This window comes from Sarcophilus harrisii, chromosome 4 (genome assembly GCF_902635505.1).
Source record: "Sarcophilus harrisii chromosome 4, mSarHar1.11, whole genome shotgun sequence".
Classification (NCBI taxonomy): Eukaryota; Metazoa; Chordata; class Mammalia; order Dasyuromorphia; family Dasyuridae; genus Sarcophilus; species Sarcophilus harrisii.
In genome coordinates, this window is record NC_045429.1 from 285,397,010 (window position 1) to 285,417,323 (window position 20,314).

The 20,314-nt window shown below is 34.8% G+C and overlaps 1 protein-coding gene across 1 annotated transcript; it reads right to left on the bottom strand.

Moving 5' to 3' along the window:
- Nucleotides 1-1,478: 1,478 nt before the first annotated feature.
- Nucleotides 1,479-2,306, bottom strand: AIF1 (allograft inflammatory factor 1). Its single transcript, XM_003775312.4, is given in 4 exon segments — nt 1,479-1,511; nt 1,513-1,570; nt 1,882-2,044; nt 2,270-2,306. Coding segments are annotated over 4 exon segments (288 nt in total). The 5' UTR covers nt 2,304-2,306.
- Between the last annotated feature and the right edge of the window lie 18,008 nt (nt 2,307-20,314).

A 20,314-nucleotide genomic window follows, 5' to 3' on the forward strand; every position in this document is an offset into this window, starting at 1 on the left:
AATAAAAAAGAAAGAAAGAAAAAAAAATTATGTGCCACACAATGAGAAGTAATTTCCTAGTGTACTTAATATATTATAACAGATTTTCAAAAGATGACAAGCAATACTCCCTCAATCTTATTTCGTAACTTCTCCTTTACTTTAATGCTGTGTTCCAACCAGATAGGAGTAGTCATCGTCACAAAACATTTTCTGTGACCAGGCCATCCTCAGCAACGAGATCAACCAAATCATTTCCAATGGAGCAGTAATGAACTGAACCAGCTGCACCCAGAGAAAGAACTCTGGGTGATGACTAAAAACCATTACATTGAATTCCCAATCCCTATATTTATGCCCACCTGCATTTTTGATTTCCTTCACAAGCTAATTGTACAATAATTCAGAGTCTGATTCTTTTTGTACAGCAAAATAACGGTTTGGTCATGTATACTTATTGTGTATCTAATTTATATTTTAATGTATTTAACATCTACTGGTCATCCTGCCATCTAGGGGAGGGGGTGGGGGGGTAAGAGGTGAAAAATTGGAACAAGAGGTTTGGCAATTGTTAATGCTGTAAAGTTACCCATGCATATATCCTGTAAATAAAAGGCTATTAAAAAAAAAAAAATTCTGTGATCCTACCATTTCCTACCTATAGAAAGGCCTAAGCAGAGTACTGTACTTGGATGGAGAAAGGAAGATCTCTGTCAAGATGTATAAGCATGGGCAAGTCACTCAATCTCACCAAACCTCAGGAAAACTTTTAAGTTTAGTAGACTTATTGCTCAAGAATGTTCTCACATACATTAAAGGGTACTGTAGAGGATACAAAAATAAACATGACCCAGTTCTTGCCTTCACTGACTTAACAGTATGGTAGGGGAGATATCTTCAGAATATACTTCCAATTTCAATACAAAAAAAGTTCTCTCAATGACATCTGTACCTACCTAATCTTTGAGGTCCATCACTACTTGTATTACCTGATGTGTGAAATGATCCCTGATGTCTCTCTTCAATCCAGAGTAACCTCTACCTCCTCTGAACTCCCCAGAACATTAATTAGCATCTGGGGAGGGCCTTGTGTTAATTATCACTTTAAATATATGTTGGTATCTTTTCTCATCAACCCAGAGAATCAGTAAGATATAGGAAAAGGTCATTAAATGTGGAGTCAGAAGACTTCATTTGGTTCAAATGGACGAGGGCCAGTTAATACTTTCATTTTCTACCCGATGAGGCATACTTCAGAGCACTTAATAAATTCCATAAGCTGAGTAGACATTCACAGTATACTTTTTTATCAATTGATTATCTAAGTAAAAGGGCTCTTTTACCCTATCCTAATTCTATCCCCCATCCCAGATAAATCAAATATGCTTAATTTTGAGGGGGAGAGTATGTATTTGATTCATAGTTTGCTTTCTAGTTTCAGTGCCCCATTTTGGGGTGGAGGAGATGAACCCCTTGAATGATACCCCCCACTCTCTCAATCAAAGCAATTCAGAGATTGCTTTCTTGGCTGGTTGGGGGGGGGTGCGTTGGTTTCTCTTGTACCCTGTTTTTCTCCTCATACATCAGGATCCTAAATTGGAGAATTGGAAAGATAGAAGGGTGGGAATGGGGAAGAGTCTGCTTGACAAAGGAGTAAAGGGGGTCAGAACCCAAGTGAATTAAAAAGACACAGGTTGGGGTTTGAAAGCAACCAAGGATTTCAGAAACATGAGAGGAAGTAAAATTAGTGGAAGGGAAAAGAACCATATCTTTGTTGGGGATAGTGGACCAGAATGGGGAAGTTGTCATTAGGAGGTCTGAGGAATGGATAGGAGTAGAACCCAGATGATTCAGATGAAGAACATGGGGATCCAGGATAGTTTATGGGGGTATGACACTTACATTTTAAGAATGGCCAATCTCTTGCCTAGCATCATCCTGAGGAAATCCAGATAACAAATGGTCTCCCCAGGGCCATCTGCCACCTCTCTAATTAATTTCTTCAGCTCTAGGTAGGTTTTAGAGACTCCTAGTTTCGCTAGTATTCTCTTCAGAGACATTTTATTTTTCAGAGTGATTGGAAAGGATCATACAACTTCATTTCTTTACATTTCCATGAAGTAGATTCTACCCTCCCCAGTGAGTAGGACAGAAACAAACGCCAGGCTAGTAGTTTGGCAAAGACTTAGGATAGACCATGCTCCCCCATTCCTAGACATGTTTTTAGAAGAATATCACTTCCTTCCACCCCGGGGAAGGGATGGGATGGGGATAATTACCCTATTGTCACCAATATTGCCTTCTCTGTTCAAGTCAAACTCCATATATTTCTCTGAAGAGGTTAGGAGGAAAAAAAAAAATAGCAGGGAGGGTTAGAAGATTGCATTTATGATGGAGGACAGTAGAGACAGAAGAGACAGATTATGGTTAGAGAGTGATTGAGAGGGGTAGGCATTTATGATGGAGGACAGTAGAGACAGAAGAGACAGATTATGGTTCGAGAGAGTGATTGAGATTGGAGAAATGAGATGGGAGGTAGGAACCATTAGGAAAACTGCAGGGGGGGTGGTGGGAAGGAGGGAAACAAATAATTGCTATTGGAAATTAGGTTTGAGTGCAAAGATCATGTAAAACAAATGTCCATATTAGCCATATTTTTAAAAAATAGTAAGAAAAATAAAGTGAGAAAATTATACCTCAATTTGCATTCATCAGAGTTTATCAGTTCTCTTTTTGGAGATAGCTGACTTTTTTTTTCATGAGTCCTTTGTAATTGTCTTGGATCATTATATGATTAGAGTAACCAAGTCTTTCACAGTTGGTTATTATTACAACATTGCTGTTACTGTGCACAATGATCTCTTGGTTCTTTTCATTTCACTTTGTATCAGGTTATATAGTTCTTGCCATGTTTTTTTCCTTGACATCTGAGCTGTTTTTTCTGTTGGGGGCTTCTTTTCACTTACCAAATGAAAGTTGGTCCTTCTGTATGGTATTACTCCCTAAGATCTAGCCCAGTTGATGAAATTTTCTAAGTAAGTAAAGTAGCAAACCATTACAATTATGTTGGTTCCATTCCCAACCTCTGCAGTAATTTATTAGTTAAGTAAATATATAGATCCACCTCACACGTGGATTACTGTAGTTTTAATAATTATGAAATCGAGGGATGTAAATCAGAAAAGTTTCTTATATGCAAAGAAATAGGCTTCTTTTCCCTTTTCCCTTTAGCCTCCAGGAGAGCAAAGGTCACATACATTTCTGAAGTTCATAGACAATAGGACAGGGGAAGAGGTTGTGTATCATTTTTCAGAAAGAAATATAGAGAGATCAGAGACTTTCCAGATCCCGAGTCTGATTGCTAAACAGGATCTATAGCACTTTATTATGATGGTTCAGTTAGTAAGAATGCTCAACTTGGAATCAGGAGGACCTGAGTTCAAATTCCTTTTCAAATACTTACTATTTGTCAAGTAACTTGTGTGCCTTGGTTTCCTTATATATAAAATGGAAAGAATAATATCTACCTCTTATTGCTGTTTGTGAGGATGAAATGAAATAATATTTGTAAAAGTATTTTGCAAACTTTAATAAAGTATTATATAAATGTTAGTAATTATAATAATTTTCATCATCATCACTATTGTTATTATTAGTAGTATGGTCCTTAGCAGATTCTGGGTGGCAGACTTTTATGTGGCAAATTCTCCTCATGTGATCTGGATTAGTACTAGTAGTCTGGTAGATACCCCTTTGGTCATACCTCTAGTCTTTCAAGTGTCATAAATTGACAAAAAGATAGAATGGTCATAAATTGTAGACAGGATCCCTTTTATAATATTCCCTGTCATAATGTTCTCTGTCACAGAGAATCTACATGATCAAAGGGCAGTGTGATTAGAAGGATCTCAGAATATGTTCGACCCTAAGCCTCACTAAAATTGTTTTGGTCTTATGGAGAGACTTTTTTAAAAATAAAAATATAAATTAGTTTGTAATAGCCCTTTTTGAAGTGCCAAGGAACTGGAAACTGAGTGGATGCCCTTCAGTTAGAGAATAGATGAATAAGTTTATGGTATATGAATAATATGGAATATTATTATTCTATAAGAAACAAACAGCAGGATGATTTCAGAAAGGCCTGGAGAGACTTACATGAACTTATGCTAAGAGAAGTGAGTAGAACCAAGAGAACATTGTACATAACAACAACAACATTATGCAATGATCAGTTCTGATGGAAGTGACTATTTTCAACAGTGAGGTGATTCAGGCCAGTTGTAATGGATTTGTGATGGAGAGAGCCATCTGCATACAGAAAAAGGACTGTGGGAACTGAGTGTGGATCACAACATAGTATTTTCATCTTTTTTGTTGTTGTTTGCTTGCTTTTTGTTTTCATTCTCATTTTTTTCTTTTTCATCTGATTTTTTTTTTTTTGTATAGCATGATAATTGTAAAAATGTGTATAGAAGAATTGCACATGAGGGGAAAGGAGAGAGAAAAGAAATTGGAACATAAGATTTTGCAAGGGTAAATGTTGAAAACTATGCATATGTTTTGAAAATAAAAAGCTAAAAAAAATTAAATATTTTTACATGCATTCATAATCTGACACTTCTACTATCCTAAGTGAAGAGGAAGGAAGGGAAGGAGGGAGGGAGAAAGAAAGGAGGAAGAAAGGAAGGAAAGAAAGAGAGAGTGAACGATAGAGGGAGGGAGGGAAAGGAAAGAAAGGAAGGGGAAGGGAAAGGAAAAAAAAATTTTTCATTATAGTACAACAATAACAAAAAGTCCAAATGTATAGTCCAACCAAAAAAAAATTTCTACATTTACACATCTGAAAATTTTTCTACATTTTAATTTCATCTATGTGATAGGTGAGTGGCATGTTTCATCTTCAGTCCTCTGGAATTGTGGTTTATCTTTGCATTGATCCAAAATTTTTCAAAGTTGTTTTCTTCTACAATGTTGTTGTCATTGTATAAACTATTTTTCTAGATCTGTTCATTTTGATTTGCATTAGTTCATTGAGGTCTTCCCAAATTTCTCTAAAACTGTCCGTTTTATTATTTTTAAAATCACTATCCATTTAATATCACTATCCATTATGTTTTCATACCATAATTTACTTAGCCATTCCCCAGTAAGATATTCCTTCACTTTCTAATTTTTTGCTATTATGAAAAGAACTTTTTACATATAGATTTTTTTCCCTGTATTTCTTCATTTTCTAAAGAGTATATGCCAAATTTTGTGTTCTTCATTTTTTTCCTTTTTGATCTGATTTTTCTGTGCAACATGATAATTGTATAAATATATATACATATAATGGATTTAACATATATTTTTTAAACATGTTTAATATATATTGGATTACTTGCCATCTAGAGGAAAAAAATGAGGGGAAAAGAGGGAAAATTTTGCAATACAAGGTTTTGCAAGGGTCAATATTGAAAAATTATCTATGCATATGTTTTGAAAATAAAAAGCTGCAATAAAAAATAAACTTTTTTTAAAAGAGTATATGCCTAGTAATGACATCATTATGTCAAAAAACTTGCACAACTTAATATCTTTCTTTGGCATAGTTTGAAATGACTTTCCAGAATGACTACATCATTTCAGAATTCCACCATCACAGTACAGCAATGTACCTGTTTTCCTACAGTCCCTTCAACATTTGTCATTGCCTTCTATCATCTTTGCCAGTGTATATGAGTAACTGTGTGCTTAATTTGCTTTTTTATTGATGATTTTTGATACCTTGGGTTTCATCCTTCATCTTGTTTGTATATTTTATTTATCAGATGGGGAATGATTCTTAGTTTCATAAAATTTTATCATTTCCCTTTGTATTCTACCTAGGAGACCTCAATTAAAGAAACTTGTTGCATAGATTTTTCCCTCCATATATCTGTTTCCTTTCTAATTTTAACTACATAAAATGTTTGTATAAAAACTTTGAAATTTTATATAATCAAATTTGACAATTTAATCTTGTGTGATCCTCTTTTTTTTTTTTGCTTATTAGTCACAAACTCTTCTACCCATAGAATGATAGGTAATTTCTTCCTTGCTCCTTTAATTAATTTGTTATGTTACTTAAATCTATTTGTAGCTTCTCTTGGTAAATGATATGAGGCCTTACGTAAACCCAATTTCTGACAAACTGCTGTCCAGTTTTCCCTGCAATTGTTGTTAACTAATGAGAGACCTTGATAGTGGAAAGATTCAGAGGCAATCAAGACAAGACAAAATTCCTCTAAGTTATAAAAGCAAAACTGTTGGTGAAGAAAAGTAGGGAGTAGGGACATGACAGTCTGATCCTATGTAATCAGTGAGATAATATTTGTGTTCTTAGCACAATGCCTGCCCTATAGTAGATACTATATAAATATTTATTTCCTTCCCACTGCCTGCCTCCCCTTCAATACCCAGTAGTAGGAATTTTATTGGAGTAACTCTTAGACTGAGGGCCCTTGGGAGAATTGTATTACTAACCAATCCAGGACCACAAAGGTTCAGAAGGTTAGATGAATTTTGACTACAGAGATAACTTAATTAGTTGAGTAGGAGATCAAAGATTAATTAGATGGGTAGAAGGATGGTAATATATTTGTTCATTTCAAAGTGAAGAAGGAAACCAGTTCTATTGGTTGGTTGTTTACCTTTATTCTTGAAGAGGACCAAAATGACATTACTATGTTATAGCTAAAGTACAGTGGTTCTAACTGTAGCTGATCAAATTATTATGAATTTGAATATGAAAGTTTTGCCACAGGTTGAATACAAACAATTCATATGAACATATGAAGTGGAAATATCTCTAAATTTGCACATCTTAAAATTTCTTTTGAAATACTTCAATTCTGTTGGAGCACTCATGGAGCATAGTGCCTTCTTTGAAGTGGACATATCATGCTAGGTGGTCCCTTTACCAGTGTCTCTCATGTGATGCAATCATTTCCAAAGTTCTTGTTCTTTCCAAAGATTGTCCTTTATCACTCCTTCTGACCACTACGTAAGACCTGCCTTACATGAATTCTCTGTAAAATAGTCTTTTAGGCAAATGTATATTTGCCATTCTAACAATGTGGCTAGTCCATCAGAGTTGCATTATTTGCAATAGAGATTGAATGCTTGGCAATTTCTCTTAAGAAGGAACCTCAGTGTCCAGTACCTTATCTTTTCAGATGATCTTTAGCATTTTACTAAGGTAATTCAAATGGAATCAATTCAGTTTCTTGGAATGGCACTGGAATACAGGCATACAATAATGCATTCAGTGTAATGGTTCTGTAGACCTTACATTTGGGAGATGTAATACCTTTTCTCTCCTACACTTTCCTTTGGAGCCTCCCAAACATTGAGTCAGCACTGGCAGTACATGTGTCAATCTCATCATCTATGTAGACATATACTAGTATGTATATTGTTATATATACGTGTGTATGTATATATTTATTTACAACCATATATATGTATGTTTATATATTATATATGTATACATGTGAACTTATCTATAGTAATCAAAATTTTTTTATTTGCTGTAACTGATGAATGGTTTATTGTTGGTTTGGTGAAGAACCTGTGTTTTCTTGGTGTTAATTGTCAAGCCAAAATTAATACAAGCAACACAGAATCAATCCCACTTTGTTACATTTTAGTTTCAGAAGCTGAAATGAGTCAACAATCATGTGAACAAAAAAATCAAATACCAACTTTCTTTATACTTTAATCTTCACCTGTAGTCTTTTCAAGTTAAATAATTTATCATCAGTGTGGTAGCTCACCTTGATACCATTTTTGACCTTGTTGAAGACATCTAATGACATTGCTGAAAATATAATAAAAAAGCATGGGAACATGCATACAACCTTCCTTTCTTTACTCTGCTGATGACTGGGAAGTTACAAGAACCTGAATCTGCTCTGAACCCTACCAAAGACTTATACATCTCATGATCTTCTCATCACCAATACTGTCTTACATTAATTAGAACTTGTTCTGAAATTGACATAAAATACTGAAAAAGTTCTCTGGGCAACCAAATTTTGACATAATTTTCCACAAGCTCTCCTGATTGATGGTATCAAAGGCCTTGGTCAGATTAACAAATGTTGTACACAGACCTTTGTTCTGCTTTTGGCATTTCTCCTAGAGTTATCAGCAGCAAATACCATATTGACCATTCCTTGGCCCCTTTTGAAGCCCCACTGACTGTCAGGTAGATGACCATCTTCCAGGTGAAGGATCAGTTTATAAAGGACTTAGGCAAGAATATTGCCAGCAATAACTAAGAGAAAGACCCCACCACCACCACCACTGTGATTGTGGATAATGTAGACATTCTTGAACTCCTGAGGGGAGGGTAACCTCCTCTTGTCATATAACCCAGAAAATTTTACTCAGTTTTTATATTAGCAATGGATTCCTCCTACCTCCCCCCAGAACAGTATAAATTTTGGCTGGAATAGAATCAGCATCAGGTGCTTTGCCACAGGAGCCAAATGGCATTCAAAACTTCTTCCGTTAGAAATTTGACTAGAGAGGGATTGACTTTAATCTGAGGTTATTGAAATTCAGCATTGACTGATGACAGTCTGTTGAGAACACTATGGAAGTGTTCAGCTCATCTCTTCAGAATCATGTCCTTATCACTAATAATTGTAGTTCCATCAGCATTAAATAGTTGAGATGCACCATGGATCTTTGGCCCATAAATAGCCTTTAGAGCATCATAAAAACACTTTAGATTGTTACAATCAGTAAAAAATTGAATTTCATTTGCTTTCTTACTGAGTCGAGAATCCTACATTTCTCTAAGCTTTACTTGGGCTTTAAATTTTTTTTTTTACATTAAACATGGTAAAATATATGTAAATCCAATATTTATACAATTATCTTGCTGCACAAGAAAAATCAGATCAAAAAGGAAGAAAAATTAGAAAGAAAATAAAATTCAAGCAAACAATAACAAAAGAAGCAAACTTTTCTCATTGGGAGAAGCACTCCAATCTATTGAAAGAGAAGAAAATAAGAAAAGTAATAGAACATAAATACACAGGACAACTTTGAAGATAACATATTGAATTTGTATCCTTGAAGGAAGAAGTAAACAATACAGAATAAAGTTTTGCAGTTGAATTTGCCATCTTTTTCTATCATGCTTTGTATGTGGAAATCTCATCTCATCTGGTGCTAATAAGTTCAGAACTTTTGAATTATAGTTAATTCTTAAAAATAGCCCTATTATTGATGTCCCGAAGTACCATCCATCATACATTCCTCCATTTCTACAAATAAAACCATACAACTTGGTAATTTGATTTTTTTTTTGTCAATATATTATTGACTAAGTTCCTATAGATGTGATATACACAGGGCCTTTTGATTCCAATCCCATATGTTAGAGACTTCACAGCCTTCATTTGGCGGTAGATGACATTTAGTAACATTTGATAAATCTAATTACATATTTCTTATAAACTCAGTGACATGATATCTGCTTATTCTCAAAGTATTCCTATAGATTTTTGATTTGTATACTATATGCTCTAAGAATGTCTGTCAATTTTCTTCCTTTTAGATAAGGAAATGTTCATTTTTCTATCTACTTTAGGGCAATTGGTCCTATGTATTTTTGTCAGGATACTTTTCAAATGTGGAATAATTCCATTTCTCAGTTCCAAAATCATACATTAAGACTGGCATTGTATATTGTTAATTGTTTTAAACATATTCCTCCTATTCAGCTGTGATTTTAGGATATTGTAGCATATAATATGTAAAATGTACTCCTGATATATAATGTGTTACTTTAATATAAGATATATTATTTCACAGTGTTGCTGTGTAGATCAAATAAGATAATACATGTAAAGTGTTTTGTAAACATTATCTAGCTGTCATAATTTCTTGATGTCTACAACCATTCTGGAATCTATCAACAACAGTTCTTTTGCAACAAGGATTTCTGGGAGGGCATTGTGAAGGCATTACAGAGTGTTCTGGGGGAAAAGATACCAGAAGAAGATGATGGGGGAAGAAACACAGTTCAATGTATTTGAATGTATTTGCCATCTTGAGAATGAGGAGATGGTAGTGCTTAAGTTTGTCCCAGTCTTTCATTCAGAGAGATTAGGAAAAATTGCTGATTGCCATGGCCAAGAGTAGTATAGCTGGTGCAGTGGTCAGTGTTGAATGAACTTGTGGTGATATTGTTTCTTAGAGATATCCTCTCTCCTCTATAACTCTTAAGCAGCAGAGGAAGTGACTATATTAACTTCTCCCTCTCTAAGAGCACTGAAGCATGAAAAAGCCATTTCCTGCCCTTGTAAATTAGAAGCTCAATAATGAGTGTCAAATTTTCAATGAACTGGCTGGCCTGACCTTTTTTTCTCCTTCCTCTATGTCTGCTTTTTCTTGCTATAAAAGAAATGAACACACTTATCTTCATTCTTGAATATTGTTATTTGCAAGATAAAGACTGGGAACCAAGGTAAATCTGTAATAAGGAGAATAGAAGCTCTATTCCTTTCCCTCTTTCCCCAAAATGGAAAACATGGGAGAGTTTGGGTTTTCCTCGGATTCCACTTGGGATTGCCTGAAGTAGTTTTCTGAGCCATCTCAGGGTAATAAGCAGGGAGAGATTAGTGACCTAATAAGAATTATGATTTTGTTGTTGTTGTCCTTCATTGAAGAGGACCAAAATGACATAACTATGTTAGAATCAAGTTGTTTCTGACTGGTTGATTAGAGCAATATGAGCTTGGAATGCTCTATCACAGATTGGGCACAAATAGTCTATACATACATTTGGGATAGATTCTCTAACTTTGGACATCTTCCTTCTCTTCTGAGCTACTTCAATTCTGTTTTGCTTATGGAGTGCAATACCTTCTCTGATGAGGGTACGCCATGCTGGGCAGTTCTCTGTCAGTGTCTCTCATGTCATGCAATTAATTCTAAAGTTCTTAAGAGAGAACTTGAAAGTATCCTTTTACTGCCTTTTCTGACTACCACAGTAATATTTGCCCTGTGTGAATTCTTCATGGCATTTGAACAATGTGGCTAACCCAATGGAGTTGTGTTCTCTGAAGTAGGGTTTGAATGTTTGACCATTTAGTTGGAGAAAGGAGCTCAGTGTGTGGTATCTTATCCTGCCATTGAACCTTCCTAAGACAATTCATATGGAAGCAATACAGTTTCCTGGTACAGCACTGGTATGCTGTCCAAATTACATCAATAAGATCAGCACAATGGCTCTGTAGACTTTCAGTTTGGTAGTCAATCTAATACCTTTTTTCTCTTATACTTTCCTTTGGAGCATCATGAAAACTGAGATAACTTTGGCAATGTGCCTGTGAACTAGATTAGTACCTCACGTATGAGAGCTGCTGAGCCCCTTTGGAGCTGCTTTCCACTTTTGGAGTTCATCTGCTCTACTTTACCTCTCACCTGTGGCTCCAAGAAAATGTAGCATGCCTAGTGGCCACATATCAATAAATCCTTCAGCAGACGGGCTAAACCAGATTGAGGGTAACTAAGGGATCTCAAATCTTACAGTGATTTAGGGGATAGAATGGGTGGATTAAAACAATTTTTTCCAATGACCATGAAGGCAGCTGAAACAGGTACTATGGAGCACTTAGAGCTTAATTAGGCATTTTTTCCCTAGTAAATTTATTTATAGTTCATATTACTTTATGAATCATGTTGGGAGAGAAAAATCAGAACAAAAGGGAAAAACCATGGGGGAAATTAAAAAAAAAAATACGAAAACAAACAAACAAAAAGAAGTGAATGTAATGTGTTGATTTACCTTCAGTCTCCTTAGTTCTTTTTCTGGATGCAGATGGCATTTTCTGTCCAAAGTCTGCTAGGATTGCTTTGGATCCCTGAATCACTGAGAAGAACCAAGTTTTTCATCACACATTCTTGCTTGTTATTATGTACGATGTATTCCTGGTTCTGTTTCTTTCACTCAGTATCAGTTCATATAAATCTTTCCAGGCCTTTCTAAAATTGGCTTGTTCATCATTTTTTTTTATAGAGTAATAATATTCCATTATCTTCACATACCACAACTTATTCAGACATTTCCCAATTGAACTCATTTTCCAATTCTTTGCTATCACAAAAAGAGCCGCTACAAACAGTTTTGCACGTGTGGGTCCTTTTCACTCCTTTAAGATTTCCTTGGGATACAGACCCAGTAATGGTACTGTTGGGTCAAAGGGTATGCATAGCTTTATAGACCTTTGAGCATAGTTCCAGATTACTCTCCAGAATGGTTGGATCTTTTCACAACTTTACCAACAATGCATCAGTGCCCAAGTTTTCCCACATCCCCTTCTGTAATGTTCTGGTTAACTTTCTGGAGGTCTCAGGACCAGTCTTGTTTTCAGCAGAGTAATCACCATGAGAATAGTCAGGGATAAATTCCCAAAGTCTTTATTATCTCCTTCACAGTCTGTCTTCTTCAGCTGGGGCTTGGCTAGCTTTCTGGAGGCCCTCCAGAATGGGTCTTGGTTTCAGTGGAGGAATGCAGGAGAGCCACCATGAGGCTGGTGAAGAAAGAATGCCTCTTCCAGTCCTTGTTGACTCTTATATACTCTATTATAATTACATCATCATAAGTGTCAATCTTGTAGAACTATATTAAGTACTAAGCTCATGTACTGACCGAGAGAATCACAATGCTAAACTAGATAACCATTGTCTTTATCAATTCCACTGAGTTAACACCTTTTTTCATGTATACTTGTCCAGAGTTCTGCCCTTTACATCCTTCAACCTTTATCATTATTTTTTCCTGTCATCTTAGCCAATCTGAGAGGTGTGAGGTAGTGCCTCAGAGTTGTTTTAATTTGCATTTCTCTAATCAATAGTGATGATTTAGAGCATTTTTTTATCTTTAGTTTCTTCATCTGAAAATTATCTGTTCATATCCTTTGGAGTTTGGTTAGACATTAAAGATAAGGTCATCCACTGAATCTTGCTTTGACTCTATACTGCTGCTGGACAGTAATAGCTCTGGAAGAGACAGTGAGGCCAACTACTTCATGTAACTCTGCTTCACTTAAAATCCAATTTATGCTGTAATCAAGAGACATCACCATATCATTTTACCATCTCTATCCTCAAAGCTCTGTGACAGACAATGGGCAAGTGATGAAGCAGCACTGGGAGCTGTAGTCACAACCTTACACGCAGATAGCCCAGGCCATAGTACTTTAGAAGGAGAAGTGGAATTTGGAAGCTCCCTAAGTGCCTGAGCAGCCTTTTAAGGATCCCACTGTTCATCTCTCAGGGTGAGGAAGGGGATAGAAAAGGTGCCCTACTCTCTTCAACATTCAGATGATTCAAACCAGTTCCACTTGTTCAGTGATTAAGAGAGCCATCTACATCCAGAGACAGAACCATGTAACAAGAATGTGGAACACAACATAACATTCTCACTTTCTCTCTTATTTGCTTGCATTTTGTTTTCTTTCTCAGTTTTTCTTTTTCTTTGTTCTTGATCTGATTTTTCTTATGTAGCAAGATATAAATATGTATACATATATTGGATTTAACATGTATTTCAAAATATTTAACATGTATTGGATTACCTGCCAGCTAGGGGAGGGAGTGGGTCAATGGAGGAGAAAATTTGGAACAAAAGGTTTTGCAAGGGTCAAGGTTGGAAAAATTATTCACGCCTATGTTTTGTCAATAAAAAAAAAAAGGTGCCATAAAAATTGTCTAAAATCTTAGCTTGATTATGACAGTAGGAAGGGAATCCCATTCTACAGTTGAAAGTAAAAAAAAAATGTATAAAAATTTCTGTACTTGATTCCACTCACTATTAGTACATAAAATGTGTGCATACTTATAGACAACACAAAATTCAGTACATTTGAAAGACAAGCAGTTCTTCTTTCAAGAGAATTCAATAGGTATTACAATACAAATACTAGTCCTGAGTGAAACAAGGCTGACAAATGGAGGTCAGGTTAAGTTGGATCTGAATACACATTTTTCTGTAGTAGCCACAGTGAAGGGGAGTGCTATGAAGCTTATGTAAGTTTTGCAATCAAAACTAAAGAAGTGAATTGTAACAGACTCATGATAATGTGATTGTCACTAAGAAATCTACATGCAATCGTCATTAATGTCTATGGTCGCACCATGCTGAAACCCAATAAGGTCAAAGAAAAATTTTATGAAGCCCTGGAGATTGTTATTATCATTATAATTCTGGGTGACTTTAATGCTAAGTCTAATTTAAGGCTCACACTGGTATAATGGTAAGGAGTCCTTGGAAGGAATGGGGTTGGAAACAGTAATAGCAATGATAATTTACTACTGAGGATTTGTGCATCTCATGACCTTTTATTCTCCAACACTATCTTCTGTTTACCTAAACTTCATGAAAAAGAATCATAAATATCCCTTAGACCATGTTTCAACAAACTATTGTTGGTCAATCACCTATTTTTGAATGCACATTGAAATAAGGATGATTTTTATATTTTAAAATAGTTGGAAAAAGTCAAAATAATAATGATATTTCATTATACCTGAAAATTATTTGAAATTAAAATTTCAGTGTCCATAAATTTGCTTGGAATACAGACACACATACTTACTATGATTGCTTCTCCCAGTATAGTAAAATTGAGTAGTTGTGACAGATGTCACTGTTATCACTTACTATCATCGTGCTGCTCTGGATACTACAAATTGCAGTGGCACAGTTATAGACAGTGTTTTGAACACTATATGTATCACTAAACCAAGACATTTTATAATGTTTTATTATCAGTACAAAATCTTCATGTGAAAACAAGAAAAAGAAGATAAAAGTAAACTTTTAATATCATATATTTAGACACAGTGGAATGTGAATTAATTTTTTTTTTTATCAAATTAGATGCAAAATTACTTGTACCTTCTCAATGGGGTGGGGAAGAAGGGAGTGAATCTGGAACTCAGTTTTAAAAACAAATGTAAGACAAATTGTTTTACATGTAACTGGGAAAAATAAAAATATTAAAACAAAAAAGAAAAAAATTAGGTTCAAAGCATTGGGTTTAATATACAAATGTTGCTATAACTTTGATTTAAAAATATATATATATATAATACCCACTGATATTACCAGACTAAGTGCTCATTCCAATGTTCCCAATTCAGAGAAAAGCAATGGTGAGAAAAATTAGAAAATGTGAAATACAATATCTCATCACAATAAAAATTTCTTGACAAAAATTTAAAAATGAAAATGAGGCTGCAACCAAAGTAACTTTAACTGGCTTATTTGTTGCCAAGAAAGGCAAACCAAGAAAGGTAAATTACCTGTGGTACAGTAATTAAATCATATTTGATTTAGAGAAAATAAATTTAAGATTATTGAGCCTTTTGGCTCAATAAATATCATATACTTGAGGACTGATATAAGCATTTGGCAATACCTCTCTATATGAAAGGACATTTTCAAAGATGAAATATGTACTATCCTTGATTTTGCCCTTAGTTCACAAAGCCTAAAATATTTACTCACTGGCTCTTTATAGAAAATATTTGCTGACCCTTGCTCTAGACTATTGTTGCTATTAAATTAGAAGCCTAGGTTTAAAGGGGGGAGAGAAAGCGGCCTAATTGTCTATGATATCCTGGTTTGTTTTAACTCCTTCTCTATTCATTGCTGTGGATGAATATTTATTACATGAGGAGTACTCATCATCAGAGTTCACCTAAAACATATACTCTATATAGATAACTATAAGACATAAATACATATTTACATATGTATTTACATACATACATAAATACATAAATAGGTGGAATAATATTTGTCATTTGTGATCAAGGAGTGCTCTTCTCCACAGAAGCCCCAGCTTTACATTGGCACCAGACCTAAAAAGGTAAGTAAAGGATAGGCAAAGACATATTTCTCTTAGAAGGTTGTGTTTTAAAACCTACTCTGAGTGCTATATCTGCATAAACCTCCAGATGGCCGTCTAAGTCCTGAGCAACCAGACCAAGTTTTCTTTCTGGCCTTTTGCATATATGCAGACAGGGTTCCCTGGCTCCTAACCATTTTATTATCTCAGCCCAGGTTTTCTACCTAGCATATAAAATACAAACACCTCTAACAGCAATTCATAATTTATGATTTGTTTGATTCATTTTCTCCCACTAAATTTGGGATTCTAATTTTTTTTCCAGCTTTACATGACTCCAAAGGACTACATAGACATTAGAGAGTCACATTATAGATTTGAGTACTTTTACTAAATGGGATTAAAAATAAAAGATATAAGCATTTAATATTACCTGAAAAAGTTTGGAATCTCTGCTTACTATCTTCCTGATTTCAATGGTTATAGTCAGGTTCCACTCTGTTTCCCCTTTACCCCCAGGTTTTGAGAGATTTCCTAAGCCCATCAAAATCTTACAGTAAAGGGGAGGAATTGTCTCACCCATATCTATTCTTGGTCAGCATACCAGATGGATGTGTCAGATGATCCAGCAGACAGGTTACTGAAAGATCCAAGGTTAGGAGATGTCTTGGTCTTCTCTAATGGGCAGCACATGGAAGATTTCCCTACCCTAACCCTACTCAGCCTTCTCTTATTAGTTTCCATTGTGTCTCTCTGTTGTCTCTAGCATTTCCATACATTATTTGTTAAGCCTTTCTCAGTGTAATGACAGAATGATTTCCTATTCTGAAATAAGATACTGTGAGCTCAGGGTCTGCTCCATCATTGAAATATTTGGCGTATAGGCAGATTTCCTTTGTTTTTTCTTCTATTTTTTAAAATAAAATTTTAATGATGTTTTCTCTTTCTTATAGCACCATAGTGTCCTATGTATTTCCCTCCTCTTTGATATCCATCCCATATGACAAATAGTATTTTATTTTAGCCAGAAGGGGGAAAAGTCTGATGTACAACTGATCTATTGAGAAGGTCTGAAAACATGTGCAATGTATATAATATCTCTGGGCTTCCTACTTGTATAAAAGAGTAGGTTAGGGGGACAGTTAAGTAGTACAATGGGATAGAGCACCAGCCCTGAAGTCAGGAGGACCTGAGTTAAAATCTAGCCTCAAACACTTAATAGTTCCTAGCTGTGTGATCCTGGGCAAGTCACTTAACCCAATTTGCCTTAGCAAAAAAAAAAAAAAAAAAGAGTAGGTTGGAAATATCTTTTGATGTTTCTTCATTCAAGTCCTGCTTGATCTTTATGATTTTGTTACATATAAAGGGGGTGAAACTGTGCTCCCTTTGAGCTATAAAATAATCACTCTGAAATTGTGTTCAATTGATTTAGGGTTTCCCAGACTCCAGAGAGTCTAGGAAAAGGCATATTTTCCAGCCTGGGCCTTTTCTAAAGCAAATCACCCTTCTCCCCCTCCCCCCACTTGATCTTTTGGGCAGCTGGATCGCCCTTCAGGAAGCCTTCAAATTGCATTTCATTCAGTTGGAGATCTCAAATTGATATTGAATGGCTGAAACTCCAAGATAAGTATCTAGGCCTGGGAGCATTGGCTCTCTTTTCAACTGGGAAACTTAGCCTCAGACTTCTATAAAGGGCAATTGTAAAACTCATATCTTAACAGAAGTCTGGAGTAAGAATATGCTTTTGCCAAGGAACCCCTTGGCACATCTGCCTACCAGGACTCTTGCCCATTGTGAAGACATTCTCTTCTCAGTGCTGATCTCCATTTCCCTAACAGGACTTTGCCTTCCTAGCAAAAGTGACTTCTCAGTGCCAATAAACTACCCTTTTTGCCACTAATATTTCAGGTTTGTGAATTCTTTCATGTTGGACCTATGCCTCCAACCAAGAAGGGGATTCCCACAACCTCAGCACTGCCAGTAGAACAGCATCACATATACTTTTTAAAAATTAATTAATTAATTAATTTTTATTATAGTAACTTTTTTATTGATAAAACCCATGCCAGGATAATTTTTTTACAACATTATCTCTTGCATTCACTTCTGTTCCGATTTTTCCCTCCCACCCTCCACCCCCTCCCCTAGATGGCAAGCAATCCTATATATGTTGAATATGTCCTAGTATATCCTAGATACAATGTATGTGTGCAGATCCAAATAGTTTTCTTGTTGCACAGGGAGAATTGGATTCAGAAGGTAAAAATAACCCGGGAAGAAAAACAAAAAATGCAAACAGTTTACATTCATTTCCCAGTGTTTTTTCTTTGGGTGTAGCTGCTTCTGTCCATTATTGATCAATTGAAACTGAATTAGGTCTCTTTGTCAAAGAAATCCACTTCCATCAGATTACATCTTCACACAGTATCGTTGTTGATGTGTATAATGATCTGCTCATTTCACTTAGCATCAGTTCATCACATATACTTTTGATTTTGTAGTCTGGTGGTGGTCTTTCTGTTTATGTTGTTATAGTTGCTGTGTATATTGGTTTCTTGATTCTGCTTACTTCATTCTGCATCAATTCATTTAGATCTTTCCATGGTTCTCTGTTGATCACATGCATATTTTTTTAAATAGCACAGCACTATTCCTCAATTGATGGACATCTATTTAGTTTCCAATTCTCAATTTGAAGCTATAAATCTTTTGTAGCATATGGGGACAATTTTTCCTGTCAGTGACTTCCTTGAAGTATAAACCCAGCAATAAAGTCTTTAGATCAAGGGGTATGAACATTTTAGTCATTTTATTTTCATAATTCCAAATTGTTTTCAAAAATCATTTTTTTATATTTCACAGTTCCACCAGCAATGTATTAGTATGTTTTATCTTTGTACAAGTCTTCCACCATTGAATGTTGCTATTTTTTTTTATTAATTTTGCCAAATTGCAAGGTATGAGATGAAGCCTCAGTTGTTTTGCTTTCCATTTCTTGTATCCACGGAGATTTGGAGCATTTTTTCATATGACTGCAAATAATTTGCAATTATTTATGTTCATATCCTTTGACCATGAGAGAATAGCTACTATTCTTATGTAAATATTTATTAATTGTTTATATATCTTAGATATCAAACCCTGGTCAGAGAAAGAATGCAAAGATTTTTTTCCCCATTCAACCATTTCTCTTCTTATCCTAGATTCATGGTATGTTGTTTATGCAGAAGTTTTTCAGTTTCGAGTAATTAAAGTTATCTATTTTATTTTTTGTAATTGTCTCTATCTCTTTTTTGATTAAGAATACATCTTTTACCCATAGCTGTGAAAGGTAAATGATCTGTTTCTCTTCTAATTTTTTAATAGTATGAACTTTAATATTATGGATATATATCCATTTAAAATGTGTCTTTTGTTTTTAAAGATTTCTAACACACACTAGTTATTTTAAACAGCACCCTTTATATTAAAATGCCCAGGGCAATCCAACTCCAGCCAATGCAGTTGAGGCCTTCAGAATGGTGGGGGGAACAGAAATGGATAGAATAGTCAAATAGAAATTACATAATAAAACCCAAATTTTGCTTGATTTTCTTTTCTCTTTAATAGTTTAAAAAATAATGATTTATTATGAACATCGGTAAGCACAAAATACAAATAATCTTGCTTTTTATTTTAATTATATGTATGTTGTACATTATATATATATATATATATAATATATTTATTTTATTTATACCACTTATATTAGATCAATGAAATCCAACTAATAAAATTAAAACTTTTTGTGACTTTTAAGTCACTCCCTATAAATATTCATCAAGATTCTTTGTCCATACATTTCTGTTTGTTTTTCCTCTGATGGGTCACATCTTGTATGCATTTTGTTTTAATTCAACTTGTTTTGGTTTGTATTAGTTCATAATTTTTATATATGTGTTTATATGTAGGTGAAATATTTGATTAGGACACCCGTTGATCAATTGATTTCTCTCCCAGCCCAGGTGATGAAATCATATTGATTAAGGGATAGGCAACAAAAACAAGATATTAATATTTTAAATGAAGTAAGAAGAATGGTTTTCATCTTGTTAATCTTTTAAAGAAGTTCTCCTTGATGGAATTAGGAGGCAGCTAGATATTGGCTAGCCAAGGATCAGCACAACTCTGGTGGTACTTTAAACAAAGAAAAAATAAAGATACGTGTTCCCTAGAGCAGAGCTTCTTAAACTGTTTCCACTTGTGACCTCTTTTCACCTGAGAAATTTTTACATGATCTCATATATATAGATATATAAAAACAGGCATTCAAATCAAATATCTACTGATAATAAACTATAATTTCACAACTCTCACATTGAATTACACAACTCTATTTGGGATTGTGACCCATGGGTTAAGAAGCTTTGCTAGAGAGCCTTGAGAAGTATAACATCTGG